This window comes from Megalops cyprinoides, chromosome 16, assembly GCF_013368585.1.
Source record: "Megalops cyprinoides isolate fMegCyp1 chromosome 16, fMegCyp1.pri, whole genome shotgun sequence".
NCBI classification, from domain to species: domain Eukaryota; kingdom Metazoa; phylum Chordata; class Actinopteri; order Elopiformes; family Megalopidae; genus Megalops; species Megalops cyprinoides.
In genome coordinates, this window is record NC_050598.1 from 6225144 (window position 1) to 6244432 (window position 19289).

At 43.6% G+C, this 19289-nt stretch overlaps 1 protein-coding gene across 2 annotated transcripts; it reads right to left on the minus strand.

Annotated features, from left to right (window-relative positions):
• Positions 1-5785: 5785 nt before the first annotated feature.
• shbg (sex hormone-binding globulin) lies at positions 5786-14344 on the minus strand. 2 transcript variants are annotated; one of them, XM_036548352.1, is made up of 8 exons: positions 14038-14344; positions 11579-11676; positions 11079-11268; positions 10665-10826; positions 9701-9860; positions 8520-8656; positions 7691-7871; positions 5786-6944 (listed from the first exon to the last, which is right to left on the minus strand). In XM_036548352.1, exons 1-8 carry the CDS (start codon positions 14158-14160, stop codon positions 6760-6762), a joined length of 1236 nt encoding a protein of 411 aa, XP_036404245.1. In that variant the 5' UTR covers positions 14161-14344; the 3' UTR covers positions 5786-6759. The 2 variants fall into 2 exon arrangements, with proteins under 2 accessions (XP_036404245.1, XP_036404246.1); XM_036548353.1 differs by lacking the exon at positions 14038-14344 and adding an exon at positions 13855-13952.
• Between the last annotated feature and the right edge of the window lie 4945 nt (positions 14345-19289).

Consider the following 19289-nt stretch of genomic DNA (forward strand, 5'->3'; position numbering starts at 1 on the left):
TGTGTTCTTCCTTGGGAGAGATAAACAATTGGCTTGGGTAATTTCCTCTTCACGAAATTCATTTATCCATTCCGTGATCCATCCATGTTCTTGTTTTGTAATGTCTTTATGTAATTCAGTGTGTGTTACGGTAGTGGACCAGGTTTGTAGCCCAGGCTCTGAATTTTGTCTTTGTCTTTGTCTTAGTGTAACTGCTCAATAAACCTTTTTAATTTATTCCAGTCGTGATTCTGGCAAAAGTTGATCTACCAGACTGCTCATTTCCTATCAACGAATTTGGTGATTTAATTGATAATTAATATCTTTGATAATTATCATTAAATTAAATCAATTTTTACAATTATTTTACATGTTGGTTAAGTGAGGAGTTTTAGTAATTGGCATCACTTGTGTTCGGTGTTCAGAGAGCCGGACGATAAACAAGGGCATTAATTTCTAAGACTGTTGGGTTCAGACCATTTAATTTTTATTAAGTTCTCACTTCCCCGTCACTGCCGGTGTTTTTTATTTGAGGAGTTGGCTGATGTAAATTGAATTGCTGAGCAATCCTGGCTGCCAAGATGAGAAAACGCTCCCATACCTAGTCTACGGTTCTGCTAAGGACAGTTGTGCTTGTTAGCGCAAAGACATCCTGAGAAGACACATTCTGTGAAAGATGGTGTCTCATCTTGGTCTCATTGCTGTCTCCTTGTTTTCTCACTGGCCTTATTAGATTACATTACATTACATCATTGGCACTTAGCAGACACTCTTATGCAGAGCAACTTACAGTGTTTTTACATTTATACAACTGGATATTTACTGAGGCAATTGTGGGTTAAGTACCTTGCCCAAGGGTTACAGCCACAGTGCCCCAGCGGTCCGGCGCCTTAACCACTAAGCTACATTGCCACCTTGTATGCTGTTTATGTGAACAACAACAACAACAGCAATAATACATAATCTTTAATATGCTGAGTGAATGTAATGGTACAGTAACTACTTTGTGAGGCAGTGGACAGGCCATGACAGAACATTCTTATGAAAAAAAGCAAAAAAGCTTGTCTTTTTAAATCAAACTTGCTGTGAGACATGGTTTAAATCTTAGACAACTATTCACTTCCTGTCACAGACTTTGTCACAGTCTCATTGATTTCTATTTAGTTATAACTAATAATGCATTTTCAGACCAATAGCTCCGTTGGTTAGACTACAAAAATGAAAAAAATATATTTTGAAACCTAACCAATTTTAGATGAGGCGAACTAAAAAAAAGCCGTACGTTTAAGTTCATAACATTATATTTTGTAGATATTATTGATGACAACAGACCAGTTTATATTTTGTATAATGATCCAAAACGGAATATACTATTATCGTCCAATACGAATATAACATATATGACAGCATAAATACTCTAACGTTAAATAAAATATACACGGAAGCAATACACTTGTTTTATAGTTGTTTCTGTTTGTGCAATGAAAATTTAGTCCGCACTCCGTGTAAACTCGATCTAAACCGGTCAACGTGCGCACACGTAATCCTTTTCTTAAGAATGGAAACTGAAAGTGCTGCAGCGCTGTGTAGGCTTTGGATTTACAGCGCAGAGATCTGCTCGCGAAAACCTGACAACAATGGTGGGTGTTTTGCCATAATTTGCTACCAAATAACTCAACACTGTTTTTAACCAAAATACCGTGTCACAGACCTGAAGTGATTGGTGTTCGGCATATATGTTTTCGTTGCGTGTCTCGTGTACAGCGCAAATGCACCCACTGCCAGTTAACATAGAGCAGGTGCGTAAATGCGTAAAAATACTATTGTATTATCTGTACGCGCAGCAACAGATCGAATAATGAAGTGCCTTGTAAAATCTTGGCTTGTCTGGGAGTTGGTACTATCAGGAGGGCGTCTGTATGTCTCAGCCAAGAGATATTTGCAGAGTAGACGTTTGCCGTGATATACAGTTGAAAATATTGTTTTGCTCAAATAACGTGCTCTAATGTTAAAACCCATCTATAGAGTAGTTTTGAGTGTTGTTAATGACTGGAGACACTGTTGATAATGACCAGGTTCAACTGTCAGCACCATGTACTGTCAGGAAAATGTCTGGGGCCCTCTGGAAGGTAGCTTAGGTTTTAGGTTTTAAGGTGTCTTAAAATGGGATGGATACTTATCAAATTATGTTTGAAGAACTTCACTTTACTTCACTTTCACATGCTGTAGATCCATTATTGTAACTTGTAGCAAATTGCATTTGTCTGTTTTTTATTCTTTTACCCCTTTATATAGCCTTCGTAGGCAATGGTATTTGCACATTGGGTTAGTTTCATCTCGACAATCTCTGCGTTTGAGCAGGGGTGCAGAGTGATGAGAATACAATCCTCTAATACACATGCATGCTAGTGCATGCTGACCTAAACACTGTACCCTAGGCGGAAGGAGATGCGGTTTGTTCTGCCACTGTGGGCCCTCGGTCACTGTCAGAGGATGATACAGCTAGGATTAAACCCGGGCTATAGTGCTCAGCCTGCACTCAAGATAAATGCCTTGCCGAAGCAGCCTCTTAGGAAGCCCACATGCGATTGTGATTATCTTGTTGTGAATGATTTTCCCCTGCATGTCTTCTTCAGAGTGGCCCCTCAGATGTGGTGGACCACCAGCCTGAGCTGCAGGCCCTGGTGTCCAGTCTGTTTGACAGCCCTGAGTTCAGCGACGTGCAGCTGGAGGTCAATGGGAGCCAGAGGTTCCAAGCACACCGCCTGCTCCTGGTCACCCAGAGCTCCGTCTTCAGGACCATGCTGTCCAGCCCCCACTGGAACAGCTCCAAGCAGGACACGGTCAGCCTGGTCGAAGACGAGCAGTGCGTCCCTCACTTCGCCGGTTTCCTCCGTTACTTCTACACTGGGACGGTCGAGCTTGACGTCGACAGCGCCATGCCCGTGTGCGTGCTGGCCGACAAGTATGACATGGCGGCCCTCAGGGAGCACTGCCAGGAGTTCATGGTGAGGAATGTGGCGTCCCCGGCGGCCTTCAACCGGGCGGTGCCGTGGAGGCGGTACGCCGCACTGGCCGGCCTCGCCCAACTGAGGGAGGCCTGCGAGGAGTTCCTCGCCCGGAATGTGGACACGGCGGCACAGTCCCCCGGGTGGGCTTCCATCGAGGAGGAGCAGCTGTGCGCCCTGCTGCAGCGGAGCGACTTGGTGACGGAGAGTGAGGCAGCGCTTCTGGCCGCCGCCGCCGCCTGGCTGAGGGCGCGGCCGGAGCGGGCCAGCCACGTGCTGAGCCACATCCGGCTCCCGATGATCCACCCCAACGAGCTCTACCGGTACCAGGCCCTGACCCCAGGCGGCGACGACGACGACGATGACGACGAGGTCCACGCCTACATCCATAGAGGGTGCCTGATCAGCTACCAGGCCAACTCGGTCAGCGTGGAGCTCCTGAGCCGCAACAACGACCTCACGTCGGCTCCGTTTGCCATGAGACTGTACAAATCCCAGAGCGCGGGGAGCAGCTGGGAGATGGGGAACTACACAGCCCAGCCAGCAGGAGAGCACGTCCTGAAATTTACAAGCATCTGTTTGCAGGCAAGGTGCAAATGGCAGATTCGCTTCTACCCTCGAGGACAAATGCTCCCAAGGATTTCAACACTTGTTTTATATCGTGGGCAAGGTACCTATAGAGATTCGGTCTTTGTAAACGAAATGTCCCTTAGCTGGACGGTGGACTGTGGCCTGGGATTGCCACACCACAGACACAGGCTGAACGTGCTGCTGCACACCTTCCAAAACGGGGAGTGGTTTGTTTCTGATATCAAGGCCTTTGACAGCGTACCGGGGAGTGAGAACAGAGTAACGGACCTGATTCCCGAGCCAGAGAGGCTGCAGTACATTGCGACAAATAGCATGCGGCTGCACTTTGTCGGGCAAACAGTTTGGACGAACCCCGCACTGGAACAAGAAGAGGAAAAATATGAAGATGTGCCAGCTTTTCTCTTGTGAAGAGTCTCGGCCTGTGAGGAGGGCTTCGGCAGCCGCTGCATTGCAGTTGCAGGGCAATCTGTTGACGACCCTCATGCACATGGGATCGAGTGGTGGCCCTGCACGCAAGTAGAGCCCGATAGGTTCAAATCCCAAACAGGGGACCACTGTAACATGTGATAAAGCATATATTTAAGTCACCATATGTGTCCAAAATGATAATTATACATTTGCGAACACTGTCTCAACTTTTGCTTCACGTCTCTGTACCATAAAAATTATCACTGCTTTCACAGTTATATGTATGAAGAGTACCACTATGAGGAAGGTCTCGTGGTGGAGTTGCGTTAGTGTATAACCTTTGAATTTCAGTGCAGGCATTAGCCCTGCAATGTCTCTTTCGAGAATTACAGGAACTGGCTAACACTCATAATAGTAAATAGGTATTGACTGTCCTTGCACTTTGCAAATGGTCATGTTCAATTCAGCTGTATTCTGAACTTTGCACTGGACTCTGCACTTCTGAATATCCACTAATGCCCATTTAAGCCTTGCAGAGTAGCAAGTCATTTGGCAGGCTTCCTAATCTGCACCACAGGAGCTTGGTTTGTTTGTAAAATATTGATGATATTATGGAGGCATTTATTCACATGCTATAGAGGCAGACTGAGGTTATTTTAATGGGACATAGCCACTGCACTCTTTAGGGTCAGTCCATAGGGTGTAGTTCAGATTCAACGTAATGTACCGTCAAGTCATTTATGATATATTTGGAAGAATTTTTTAGTAAATTGCTCAAATTCATCCCGTGCACCACCTTATGCAATAGGAAGGTTAAAGTTAACAGACTGGAATGCACTAAACGTTAATAAATGCATGTTTGGAGCAGTTATCATTTTCTGTAGGGAGCTGCATAATTTGCACTTGTGTTTGGATTCCACCTTTAAAAGTGATGATTTAACACTAAAAAGGCATGGGAGGGAATATATATTATGTACATCAAAAATAGTTGAATATCATCAAAATATCACATGTAGTCCATTTTATCAACATTTACTAATATTCAAGAGTAACACCCACAGGCATCCATAGCCACTTGTTACCAATAATGTTAAAGGTGATACCAGCCATAAAGGATGATTAAAAACACACCGTGGTCTTAGAAATGATGTCAACTGTGTAATAAACGGTTCTGAATGTTCTTGTACTTTATTGTCTTATGAATTTTAATCATGATTATGATTCTGATATGTAGTCTTAGTAATCTCTCCATAAGGCATTCTGAATGTTTACATGAGGCCCCCAATTTAAAGTGTAACCAAGACAGTTCTTTCTCGTAGTTGTGCACTTTGACTGTTCAGTCAATTGTTGATGACCTGGTTATGGCATTTAACACGTTCCCTTTTTAAAATAGGAGGAGTTATTTGTCATCAGCATTCTCGTTGATTCCAAACAGGGCAGTTAATGCTACATGGGCTTCTGACAATGATCGTCATGCAAAACCTGTGTGATTTATTTCCTTACGAATCACCCTACAAATCAGACAATGCCTGCCGTTTCTGGGCAGCTCTGAATGTAAATGACTTAAAATGTGAGAAATGATTCATGATTCCGTATGTTTGCGCAAACTGAAATAAGTGCTGTGTGTTTATTATTTCATTAGTTATGAAAAACACCTGCTCTAAAATAAATTAACGTAAAGCTAAGAGGAAATCACTGAAACTCTGAATCTGAGTGAATCGAGTACAGTGTGACAGATTGGTCCCGTTTGCCCCCTGGTGGCCAACAGATGTTTTCACACAACCTGACAAGAACGTGGCCTTGCAAACCAGCTGGACAAACATGCTAACAGCCACGCTATAAACCGTGAGGATTTACGCACAAAAGCAGGCAGTAAAAATTATCTGGTGATCCACCTGCTCAGCTGGTGCACTGTGGGCGTCTCTCATTACACAAGGGACGAGCGGGTAACGAGCAACAGGGGGTGTTTAGTGCATATATGCTTAGGCAACCGTGTTTCACCAGCTGTATGTCCGGCTGTCTGAATGACCCAGGCCTGATATGCAGCTGATAAGTGATGCTACCAATCAGTGTGTGTTTCAAAAGGACATCAGTAACAATCACACTAGCGGAAGACCAAATTCATGGTCATGAACTCAACTTGTTTTTTTTCCCCATGAAGTATGCATTGTGTAATATTTAATCAATTTCACACATTGTTGCAGGAAATAAAAAAAAACAAATTTACTTTTTGAAAAGCGCCCAAACATTGACATCACAGGCAGTCAGGTGGAACAGGGGCGGGACTGACGAGGAGCCATTCTCTCCTGTCCTGAAGCCCATTCGGATCGATTTCGTTCGACCACCGGCCCATCGTAGTCAAAAGGGAAGTGCAAGAGATGCAGTCGTTCTTACATCACATGATCTCCTTCAGCAAGCTGTTTGGAAATGACCCAAGCAGAATGGGCCTACATGTAACTCGGAACTGTTGGAATGACCAAGTGACTGAGAGAGAGGAGAGTGGGGAGGGGGTGGTGAGAAGTGTCCTGAGAAGTGTTAAATACGTGATCATTGATTCATGGGACACGGTTTTGGTGGGTTTGGTCAAGAGGTGAGAGATTTGGAGTGAGGGGTAGTCTTGGATCAGGACGCCAGGGGTATGGCAGGTTTGGGGGAATCGAAGGGCATGGGGATTCAGAAGAAATGATGGGTCGAAGGTCAGGGGAGGTGGAGGACAGGTAGAAGAGGGGCTCAGGTAAGGACAAAATACAAGAGTAGAGAGAACATAAGAATATCAGTACATATAGCTGCCCACAACAGGCATTGCATGGACCCCAGGCAGCCTCATTCTGGGGCAGCTGTGGGAGGAGACGGAGTTGTGCTTGTATGTGGCCCGGTCCAGATCCACCACCTGGCCCTGGATTCGGATCAGCCTCAGACAGCCATGCAGGTAGGGGGAGCTGCCGTCATCTGTGCCATCTGCATGGAAGAAGCACCCACCAAAGGTTCAGCCATCATGAGTTTCACGCTGGGGCCTGGATACAATCAAAACTTCGACCCTTCATCTTATCGAAATGCATTGTGTAATGCTGGCTTGAAATTCACTCGATTGATACTTATTTAGTCTTAATTCCTCTGAGCTAGAGAACCAGTAGCCATTTGTGAGAAGTAACAAAAGCCCGATTGATGGCGGGTTTATAATGTGTGATTTGGAGGCAAGTCTGATTGTTTTCTTGACAGTCAACCAAGGTGTAACTGTCTCCCTTAGTGTCTTAGCATGACTGGAGAACTTCCTCTGACTGCTGTACACCCAAGAGGTTGCTGATTGGTTAGATTGGTGGGGGGAGACCTTTTGCCAAATCCCTGACCCATCCTTATGACCTCACTATCTCAGCAAAGTTCAAAGTTCTCAGTTCATAGTTCTGCATCTCAGGAGAAATGGTGGTGACAGTGACATGGTGGTTAAGACATGGTGGTGCGATGTCATTACATTACATTATTTGCATTATTACATTTTTTGCTTTCCTCCAGATTGGCTTATACAGTTTATGTGTCATCCATTTTATATGGCTGATCATTCACTGCAACAATTTGGCACAACAGGAGCACCCCATCAGAGAATTGAACCAGCAACCTTGTGTGTGACCACGACGCCACACTGCTGCCGCACACTGCCGCCGCACACTGCCGTTGGTTATGCTGCAAACAGCATTTCCCAAACCCACCTGGTACGCCCCCAAAGGCCAGGACCATGCCCTCATTCCACATCGACAGCCAGTCATGCGTGTCATCCTCCATAATTGGGCCATCCGACACCTCCAGCGCGTGTTTGGTCAAGTTCAGGTCAAGGTGAAATGGCTCCATCTTCACAGTGCTGGTCTGAGTGCCAAACTTCACGGTAAACTCCTGTAGCACGCAAACGCATGCATACAGACACGCACAGACAGGGTACAAGAACTGGGTGTCAGTGCGAAACAACGCAGTTTTCTGCAGTTGGCCCACGCCAATTCAATGTACTTTCTTTCCAAAAAAAGGAAGGGGTTACTTCCAGAGAGAGAGGAAGATATCTAGGGATGTACTGTGTTTGTGTCTTTTGTAATTTCATAAATATGTCATCTTTGCCATCTCATTTCACAACTTGGGAACTACGGAGCGTGACTCCTTTCAGAACGTTAAGATATAGACCTATCTTATAGGTATGAGACTAGACGTACTACTATATATATGTAGGGCATGACCTGCTACTCTCAGTGCTGAGTCTCTCAGAAAAGGCCTATAATGGTGGACTGTGACTAAAATGTAAATAAAAAAAAATCTAGCAATGAGAGTTCAAACCAGGTTGGTGCTCACTTAAAAAAAAAATTGGCTGCACTGTTATCTGGGGATTGATTCGGATTTTAGCCCATGAAGCCTGTCGTGCCATCAGTGTGTATGAATGTACACACTGATTAATCTGCATTTTGTACATCACTCTGGATAAGAATGACAGATCGAAATGTTGTGAGCCCACACAACAAAAGGAAGAGCATTGTGGGTGAGTGCTCGCGCATTTACCTCTGTTTCATTATAGGCAGTGACGGTCAGCACCGGCTCCCCCTGCGAGGTCTTGAGGCTCAGAACAGTTCCGTTCCACGTGGACACATCGTATCCTTCCATCTCTATGGAAACCTCGCTTCGGTCCACTGGGAAGTCTGTAACGGCAGAGACCTGATTCCCATCTCTTGCCTGTACTTTCCAATTTCTCCACTGCGTCATGCCTCAGTCTTACAACCCTTAAATCCCACCCCCCCCACCAAGGTGTGCCATACCGTCCTGGCATCTTCAGCATAACAATGATCTAATCTACCAAGGGATTGCAGATGCTCTGGATAGTGATCAATGGATTGGAATGACCATCACAAACTCCACACTACACTTTGACAAAAAATTGTGATTCAAATTGAATTTAAATCCACGGATGCTGGAGAAATGGTCCAAAAAAAAATCACCCTGAGAGAGGCTTGAACCCAATAAAAACACCACCTCTGGGGTCAAAGGAAAAGGCCCATTTACTGATTGCACAGGTGTGAATAAATTTGATCATTGTTTTTTCAATAAAGTACACTTATTTGTTGCTTTTTAGTCTTCAAAGTACTACAATTTGCAACATTTACATTGCCTTGCATTTAAACATACTGCTACTATTAATCATAGTTTAACAAACTATATTCATACCTTAGCATCTTATAGGCTTTCACAACCAGTATACAGGAAAGTATGACACAAAACAAGTCAAAAATCAGAGCCATTCTGGCTCTTGTGGAGTGCAGTTGCAAAAAGGTTTTTTGCTATACAGTGAGCATGTTAAAACAGCAGTTAAAACATGTTTAACAACAGTTAATACATTTATGTATCCTTCTTACCAGTAATTGTAAATATTACAAAGTATGGGACACTTTAGGGGTGTCTGAAATCGTATTACAAGATTCTTCCAGGCATGAATATGGGAAATAAATTGTAATATCTACAATTACAGGTAAGAAGGATATATAAATGTCCCCCCCCCCCCCCACCAACTGTTGTTTTTACCTCTTTTGGGGGGGTTCAAGTCTTAATTAGGGGGGGTCAGACCCCCCCGATCCCCCCCCTTAATTCGAACCCTGGTTAAAACTGGATCCATTCTGGCTCTTGATGAACAGAATTACCAAGACCCCTGTCATGTGCTACAGGGAACCCTGTCTTCCTCCATTTCTCACCAGAGGAGTTAAAGATAGCCAGGCCGGTCCCGGGAAAGTAGCTGCCTTTGGAGATCCAGGTGAAGCATGGCTGAAGCTCCTGGCTGAGGTCCGTCTCCCAGGGAGTGCTGAGATTCAGCCAGGTCCCCGCTCGCACGCAACCATCCATCTCCATGCGGAGCTGACACACACACACACACACACAGAAACACACACACACACACACAGGGGTAAAAGTTGGCTTTGGATTCGAGCTAAGGCTGTTAAGGGCTCAGACCAAGTTCCTTGGAGGCTGTGTCATGAAGAGTGAACTGGGGGCAGTGAGGGAAGCAAGGTACAGGTAAACCTTAGTTAATGTTCAGTAGATGTCTCACTTTGTTATGGGAAACATCATTTCCAGAGACAGCCATAACATGGGGTGGATTGGAATACGTTCCAGGCCTTCGTAAAGTTTTGGAAATTTAGAAAATACAGAATTAACAACATAAATAATTAACATAAACTTCACAATTAACATGAAACACACATTTATTTAAAAAACATACATAATGCACCAAATATAAGGTGGCTGCCTGTAGAAATTGATTTATCTATATTTCATCTTGGTGCTTTAACTTACTTTCACTTTTTGTGAGAAATAGTAAAAATTGCTTGGATTGTCTCTGAAAGGGTAAAATAGCAGACCCTACAGGAATTTTGACATAACAAAGATGTAAGTTCACTGACCAAGTAACCCTGAGGCTTTTATCATAATGTCAATAATATCAAGCATAAAGCAGCATCAGGAATAGGAAATTCATCTCTTGACGTTAGACATGAGAACTGAATATGGAACCTGGATGCTATTGAAATTGCAACTGTAAAAATTCAATATCTACTGGGGAAAGGGTGTATAATAACTGTGGGCATTCTACAAGGGTGTGCAAATAAGCAAGTATATAAGAGGAAGACGATTAAACAGCTGTTGTGACGGGAGAGGACATACTGGGTTGAGAAGCCGCTGCTCTGTGATCAGGATCCCACCAAGGGAGAGGCGGATTTGCCCTGAGAGATCAGCCTGGGTTTGCTGGGAGTGCAGCCCCACCACCAGAGCCACCTCCCCATCCAGCTCCAGCACCACAAACCTGCCCTCACTGCGGAGCTCTATCTGACAGGGGGCGGAGGGAGGGGTAATTAAAAAGCAGTAACAACAGTGAAGACAGATTCCGAGTAGAGCTCCACCGAGCACATAAAACTGTCACAATCGCCGTCCAATATTGCAGCAGCGCGGCGTTACCTAAACGAGAAGATGCCGGTGCTTTCGCGCATTAGCAGTAATGGCACTGCTGTAAAGAAGCCAGTGGCGGATCGATGCTCAGTTATCGTACCCTGGGGCTCAAAAATGGCAAGATTCAGACACCTTGTGCCACATTCCGTCGTCGAGCTTGGGCCCGCCAGTGACGGTGGTCAGAACGTCCGCTTTTCCAATCTGCATCTCGGGCCTGCCCCCGCGCAGCGCCAGCACGAACCAGTCAGCGCCCCCGCGGGTGTCCCCGTAAAACACAACCCCCTCTGGGTCCAGCGTGCGGAACTCGAATGAGGACTTGATGCTGCAGAGGGCAGATGCACAGAATGGGATAGATAAAAGGTGTTAGAATATGCATAGATGCTTTAAGAACGGCTATGACATGGAATGTTCAGACAGCTTTTATCACTACTTCCACTGCAATTTTGACACGTTATATTTTTGCTTTCTGATAATGGTATTAACTTGAATGTTAATCAAATAAAAAGGCTAATGATGCTGATTAGCAAGGATGATAAAAGCATAGATAGGTATGTAATAGCAGTACATTATGATACCTTTTAAAATGATTGTTTGCATGGAAACATTGCTGGTGTCATGTAATGATGACTGACCTGGTGACCTCTGTTAGGTTTGCTCTGGTGTGCATCAACGGTGACTTGGAGCCCCATCTCTGTCCTAGATTGATCAGGCCCTGCCCTGAAATCAGTGTCTGCACAACACACAATGCACACAAAAACTGTCACACAGCATACACACACATTACATTGCATACACTGTCACACACCTATACAAACACACACATACACACAAACACACACACAGAGCAAACTGTCATACATCTATATAAATGCACACGCACAACATCCCGTACTTACAGACACACACATATACTGCCACACACCTACACACACACACACACACACGCCTAGCATATGCTCCCACACAGTTATACTCAACACTCAGCAGCTCAGAGCTGGCACACAGCACCTGACATACACCCTCACACTCCAGCACATTCTCAGCTAGCGTCACTCCCACAGCACACCCGTGAGTCTCCAACACACACAGAGCTCCTGATCTCTTCCACTCCCTCACAGACCGGGCAGTGCATTCACATTTACATTACATATACATTTACATTACATACACATTCATATTACACTCCCATTTACATTACATATGCATTCACATTACACTCCCATTTACATTACATACACATTTACATTACACACACATTCACATTACACTCCCATTTACATTACATACACATTTACATTACATACACATCTATTCATTCACCAGACACTCTTATCCAGAGTGACTTACAAGAAATACATTCAGTGATAGTTGGGAATATAGCCAAACAGATACTGAATTGTGAGTGCCATATTTGTAATAACTGTAAGAAACATTGCCACAATAATTGCTGTCATAAGGTGCACAAACATATACTACTGTTGTCATTTTCAGCCACCAAGCTTGTAAAGCCACAGGCTTCTGTTGCCATAAAATTTTGGCCGGCTCAAGATTTTTCTGCAGAAAAGGCCTACAGTGCAGCACTGCTTGTGGCCTTCCGCAGTATTCAGTGCCTGATCATAACCCTATCTCTCCACTAGGAGGCTCCCCCTGTCTGCTAGAGGCTAGCTATAACAAGCACAGGTTTCAGAACATGGCAGAGGACACCTCTAATGACAAGGCTGGTAAAACAACCTTTTGGCTCCTTGATGTTAAGGGTTGTGTATCTTTATGGCTTTTTTAGGAAATATTAATTTACGTCTGTGTGCCACGTCCTACCCCACCTAAAAATAAAAAAAAACACTCTTCCGGTCATTCTGTGGTTTTGCCTGGGTTTACACTGGGGTCAAATTTAATGTGGGCAGGCTGGGGTGCAGTACCCAGCTGTGCTTTGGAGAGATAAGTTAAAGCTGAACCGAATACACGCCGCCCTGTTCATGTAGGGAGCCCAAAGTCCAATGCTTTGTCTAAGCGCAAACCCCTCCCACCACCTACCCCCCCCCCCCCACCGTCTCCCCATCGCTCATGCGCTACTGATGCTGGTGACGCCGCCATCAGCACTGCATTCCTGATTGATCTGCTGTCTTCCCAGCTGATGCCTACGTTGCCAGGACGTTGGCACAACGTTTCAGCACATTGTCAGGCCCTCCGGCCGCTAGGACAATGTTGCGCCGCTCACAGACAAGGGAAATAGAATCTCTGACAATCACTGCCCAGCCTGAGGTAGTCTGTGTAATCTACACACACATCAGTGACCCCAGGTGGATTCCTGTCTTTCATGCAGTCGCTTTCCTGATGACTTAATGGTGTTTGATTTACAGCTTCACTTGCGGTGCTGGCCCCATACCTTCTCACAAGGATCAAAGCAGGACTGGCCAAGCCAACGTGACCTCATCTGTCAGCCAACAATGCCAAAACCCTCTTTGGATGTTACACGGCCAGAACAAAAGCTAAACGCTCTATGGCTCGGTAATATTTACCTTGGACAAAGTAAAAAGGAAAAAGAAGACAAATCTGCCAACTGGCTTCTTAAAACAAGCTAATCAGAAAAGAAAGACAAATGAATGCATTGTAAAAAGATGACATGATTTTAGAATTCACCCCCACCCCCAGCTGGCTTTTCAGTCCTGTTTCAGTGCAATTCAATCAATTTGGCTGCAAAAGCCAAAGCCAGCAACCCCTGCAAAAAGTCTGGCATACATATATATAAATACATATAATATATACATATATTTTTTGCATATATATATATATATATATATATATATATATATATATATATATATATATATATATATATATATATATATATAAACACACAAAACGTATATAAATATATATGTGTATACATATATATAAATACACAACATACCATCTTCTCTAATTTAGCATCTTTTTTTACCAAAAAAGAGAGTCCTCTTGTCATATTTCATCTTTCCAAATTGCTTTTTGACCCGGTTTCTCCTGAAAAGCCAGTAGGAAACAGGCAGCATGTTTGGAATGACGAAAACACTTCAGTTAAACGCGCCCCCGGGGGGGCCTAAAGTTGACTGACCGTCCCAGCGCTGCTCTCCCTGCTGTAGGCGGCCTGGTCTGGCCAAGCGGGGCCGGTGCAGAGAAGCAGCAGCAGCAGCAACGGCAGCGGTGGCGGCGCAGGCACCTTCCTCTGGGAGCCCATCCTTCAGCGCACACGGATCCTCTGCAGCCGTCTGTCGATCTACTGAAACCCCTGGTCCCCCTTCGCGCTCTCTCTCCACACAGGCATGAATGAGCCAGCTGTCGGAAAGTGCGCCGTGGTCTCCCACGCCACTGGCCCTGCCTCTGACCCCCAGCCAGTGACTTTGCAGGCCCACGCTTACTCAGAAAGCCAGGAGAGCAAATATGTCGAAATCACTATGCGCTCCACCTGATCCCAGAAAATATCGATCACAGGTACAGTTTATTTGTGTCTGACTGTCGGTGAGTGTCTGTCTGTCTGAGTGTGCGTGTGTATGTGTGTGGCCATCCAAGGAAGGCGGAGGTTGCATGAGTGAAGACCAGTAGACAAAGGAGCCCTTTGAATTTCAATTTTTATTTTATCATTGTCATAACACCTCCTCCTTTGTCCAGAAATGCTTTATCTGTCTTTGAACATTGGGTCGCAAACGGAGCTCTGACAAACATTTTGGTCAAAGGAAATGCTCTCGTTTCACTGGTTTTTGGCCTTTTGTGTCATCACGTTAGGATCTAAGCAATTCAAGAGCACTATGCCGGTAGACTTCTGTGTTAATGCAATTTATCTTTAGCAGTTCAACCTTTTGACGGACTCTTAAATTAAACGGTTGCCGATATTTGGTCTGTCTGACGCTCTCCGCAACACTTACGTAAACATTCTGAGCCAAGGGTGAAACAGCTGCTCCACCAGCCCAGAAATGTGATCCCCCTCCTTCCCGGGACAGCATGGGTGGCTACATCAGTGTTTGCTGGGCCAGTGACCTTTGCTAAGTTCTTGCTGTTTGTTTGCCAGTTACAGAGAAACCTTGACTTGCTTTGCGTGAGCTTCGACTATATCTGTGTAGAGCGTGGGTATGTTTTCCACCCCTCAGACCTGGAACTTTTCCCATCTGGTTAACAGAAAGCTGGTGTCCATTTCCCCCCAAAAAATATACAATTGTATTTGAAACACTGTATCCATCCTCACTACCTACACTCACTTCAGCTGCTAGTTGATTTTCCATAATTATTCACAGCTCTGCTAAGGCCACATAAAAGCATCAGTCTGTACAATAGGGAGCATTTAGCTTTATCAATAGTACTGTGGCTACATTTAAGAATTAAAGAGCTGCCACCAGTTGGCATGAACATTTGTTTGCTTGTGTATTCTCTGAGTACAGAACGACCACAAGCATTAGCATGGATCTGATTATTTCCCGTAGATGTACAAACAGTGGGTAAGCAAAAACTATGTGGGAATTCATAAATAACTATTACCAAAATTTAGCCATGTAATTAATATTTTAAATTATACACAACAGATTATACACAACATGAAATAGAGGGTTAATGCAGATTATTTACTTTTTCTAGATCTTACTTCTCCCTCACATTATAGTTTAAGGCACAGCACCACAGTACAACTAAAAATATATAAAACAACATACATGTACTGCTAGTGAATCCATGTAATGCTCATTTTAAATAAATTGAATTGAGTGTCAGGTTTCACAAGCTGAGCATAAGACAGAAGGACTGCCAGCAGCCAATGGAAAAAAAAACAATTCAGCCACAGGGTTAGGTTACTATGTATAGATACTTTACAGAATCACTTATCTATATAACATGCGGACTGGCTAAAACAGTGGGCTCAGTGAAAAGAATGTCCTATCCAGATAACATAAAATGAATGCAATAAAATACCAGATGTAAAAAATCATCAAATTTGTGCAGTGGCTTTATGGTCACTGTATGGGCCTTTACACGGGATCAAACTGCAGCAAATCACACAGTATGAGATCACTACAGCGCAGAGCTATATTTATCCATTGTAAAGGTTTGTGACCATATTTATGAAGGTACAGCACCACCGATGAAGTATCATGTCTGCACACCACTCACCACCCATCTAATGAAGGGTACTAAGGCATGTGTTTGGCCACCAACACCAACAGTTCTACTAAGACAAGTCAACCCCCCCCCCCCCCCCCCCAAAAAAAAATATCCAGCATTGATCCATTTCTTTTCTCTTCCTGTGGTGCAGGAGACATTCATAAATGTCCTGTGCATGCTTGTCTTGCTTCATAAATTGTGGTTGGCCTTAGCTTTCTCATTGTGGTAATTTCTCTTTGCACTGAGATTTGTCAACATGGTTGTGCATACCTGGGTTCCACTCATGTAATATCTATAGCCACCTGTATTACTAAACTGACATTAGTGTCATGCTTCAGTAGCGGCTTGGAAGTCACCATGAGACTCAACACACATGAACATACTCAGCTGGTGACATTCGATTACTAACAAGTAGTCTGCCATTTCATCAATTATTGTGGCCTTTTTTTATCCTAACATTAACAGCAGATGAGAATGATGTGAAATGTAATAAATAAACCTTACATAGTCAGTTTATTTCAGAATAGTCAACACAAATATACCAAAGGGGGTTAGTAACATTATATGGCAACTCGCAGTCAAGTAAGAAGATGGACCTGGGCAAGCAACAGCATAGCTACTCCATCATCAACTAACCATTCTATTGTACAATCATGGTGGTGAAACACTGCACTGAATGGCTGTTATTGGATAGTATGGAATCACATGACTATAGGGTTTCTAAGATGTTACCCAGATCAAACGAATTATTCAAACATAGATAAAATGTTAACAATACGACTTTGAAAAATCACATTGATCACATAGAAAAATTTTTTAGTTATCTCCAAAACAAATTTTTTGGTTACATCATAGTTTTTGATTCTATTTAATCAAGGGCATGCATAAACATATGTGTCAGTGTCTGTATACACACAAACACACACACACACACACACATACACACACACACACAAACACACACACACGTATATATAAATATGTATATACATATATATATATATATATATAAAATATGTGTGTATAGTAAATATTATGTAAATATGTATATAAAGTATATATAGATTTTATGAGTTTATATTAACTGTAAATATATATAATATTTGTTTTAAAATAAATGTATATGTATACATATACATGCATATGTATCTTCCTCTCTGTCTCTACACATAAGAGTGTGAGAGAGATGTGTAGAGAGACAATTGCCTGATCATGAAAAACTTTGCATGATACCGTATCCATTGCTTGGACATTTTTGGATGTTCCCATTGATCTTAACAACTGCATCACACCTTGACTTTCTGTTGAAGTGGTCCTGGAGATGTTGACAAATAATGTTCACAGTAGCCCAGAGTTCACCGTTTGCTCAAGGACCCCAGATGCAGTCTGCTCCCAAGCTCCTGTGACACCCGGCCCATAATAACCTCAGTCCCCTCCTCTTCAAATCACTATCCTGTTATCCCACACCTTCAATAGTTTCTACCTGGACCTAAATCACAGACAGGGCTTAATATCAGTTGTGCAGTTTAGGTCAAAAAGCATTACCCAGTGCTTCTGTGCATTTCTGTATGTGTTAAGTAATACTTTGATCATCAGCATGTGAAAAGGTAAAGAGAAGAACAGAACCAAAGGCAAAATGTACAGAACAGCAGTCAAAATTGCACCAGTTGCAGATTTTGCTCTCCGCAAAAAACAGAAGGGCTTGAAAAATTGTTGACTGGACTTTTGTTATTTAAGTCTCTGCTGAGACCAGTTTGAACATCCATTGCATGGCTCAGTCCACACTGAGTCCACATCCCTCTCTAGTGGCGAATAACTAACATTGCACCATGGGCAATGGATGCAGGCACAGCGTCGTTAATTGAATGTCGTTTGTCTCGTCAAACGCAGTTCACTTATTAATCACGGCCATCTCGTATGTGTAAAAATACCGTCGTGTACGTGATAAAATATTGCTGCGCTGCATTTACAAATTAAACTCAAATGGTGTTGCAATTACAATTTCACTTTGCCTTTCAGATGTGTGCAGTCGTTAGAGGTACCCGCATAAGTAACTTTGCTTACCAGCCATGCAAAGCTGCCTGAGGAGACTGACACATACCTGGTGGATGAGGCTACGCCAGCAGCAGTAACACCCTCACAATGTAATGTTACGGTGAACGTTGCTACAACGTCGTAAAAACACACACGCCAGCTGGATTTTCTGTCAATCAAAAGCAGCAGTCGTTACATTGGGTTGTCAGGTTAATACTTTATTTGTTTGATTGTTGCAAGAAGAGAGAATGGGGGAAAAGGAGGACCGATACCAAGAAAGAAAAAAAAAAAAAACAAAGGAGAAATTAGATATTTGGGGCAAGTGGGACAATCTGTGGCTACAAGCCTTTATAATCACATTATCACAGGAAGTTACCAACAAACATCACCACTTTGCAGTGCTTAAAAAGCCTTCAACAACTTATCAGTGGCCCCCCTAGAACCGTGGTACAGGGTTACTTTAACATGAATACATTGCCAGAGGGTACAGCCACACCTTTCACTGTGAGTTTCCATGAACCTCAACACACATTTAACCTGTATGCTCCAGCTTGGTTGCCAAAGACATTTTCCACACATTCACTAAGGTTTTCTATGTTTTCATGGTACACCATATCTGATGAAGGGAGAAGAATTATAATTTGGTTATTTTATCTCCAATACCGTCATAAATAATGACCAACACAACACTCTAAATTTGGTTGGGTGTTACGCCTGAAAACTGAGATTCAGTGGTTCCCTTCAGCAGGACACCGGCGTTGTCCTTTTTTGGCTTTTTGCGTTTGACGTTTTTGAGGCCTTCATCGGATCAGGTGCACACGGTGGCGTCAGCTGAAACACAAACAGGAGCCTCCCCAATCCCGAGGGTCTGTTCGTAGCAGATGAATACATTAGCCAACATGCGTCACAGCTGGGTGACCTTTAGGAACCAGTATGAGGAAGGGTTCTGCCTGCTCCAGGAATCACACCGTTCGAATGAGGGGGGACCAAGGTCTCTGGGGCAGGAAACATCAAGGGGCTTCACTTGGGACTATTTTTTTTTTTGGTGTGCATTCGGTGTGTTTCTCAACTTATCAAGACCCTGATCAAAAAACTATACATGCTCAAGATACGGTACAACTGCAGTGAGCCTTTTACCAAAAGGTTACAAAAAGAAAAGTTTGTTTGGTTTCCCCTCAATGACAAAAA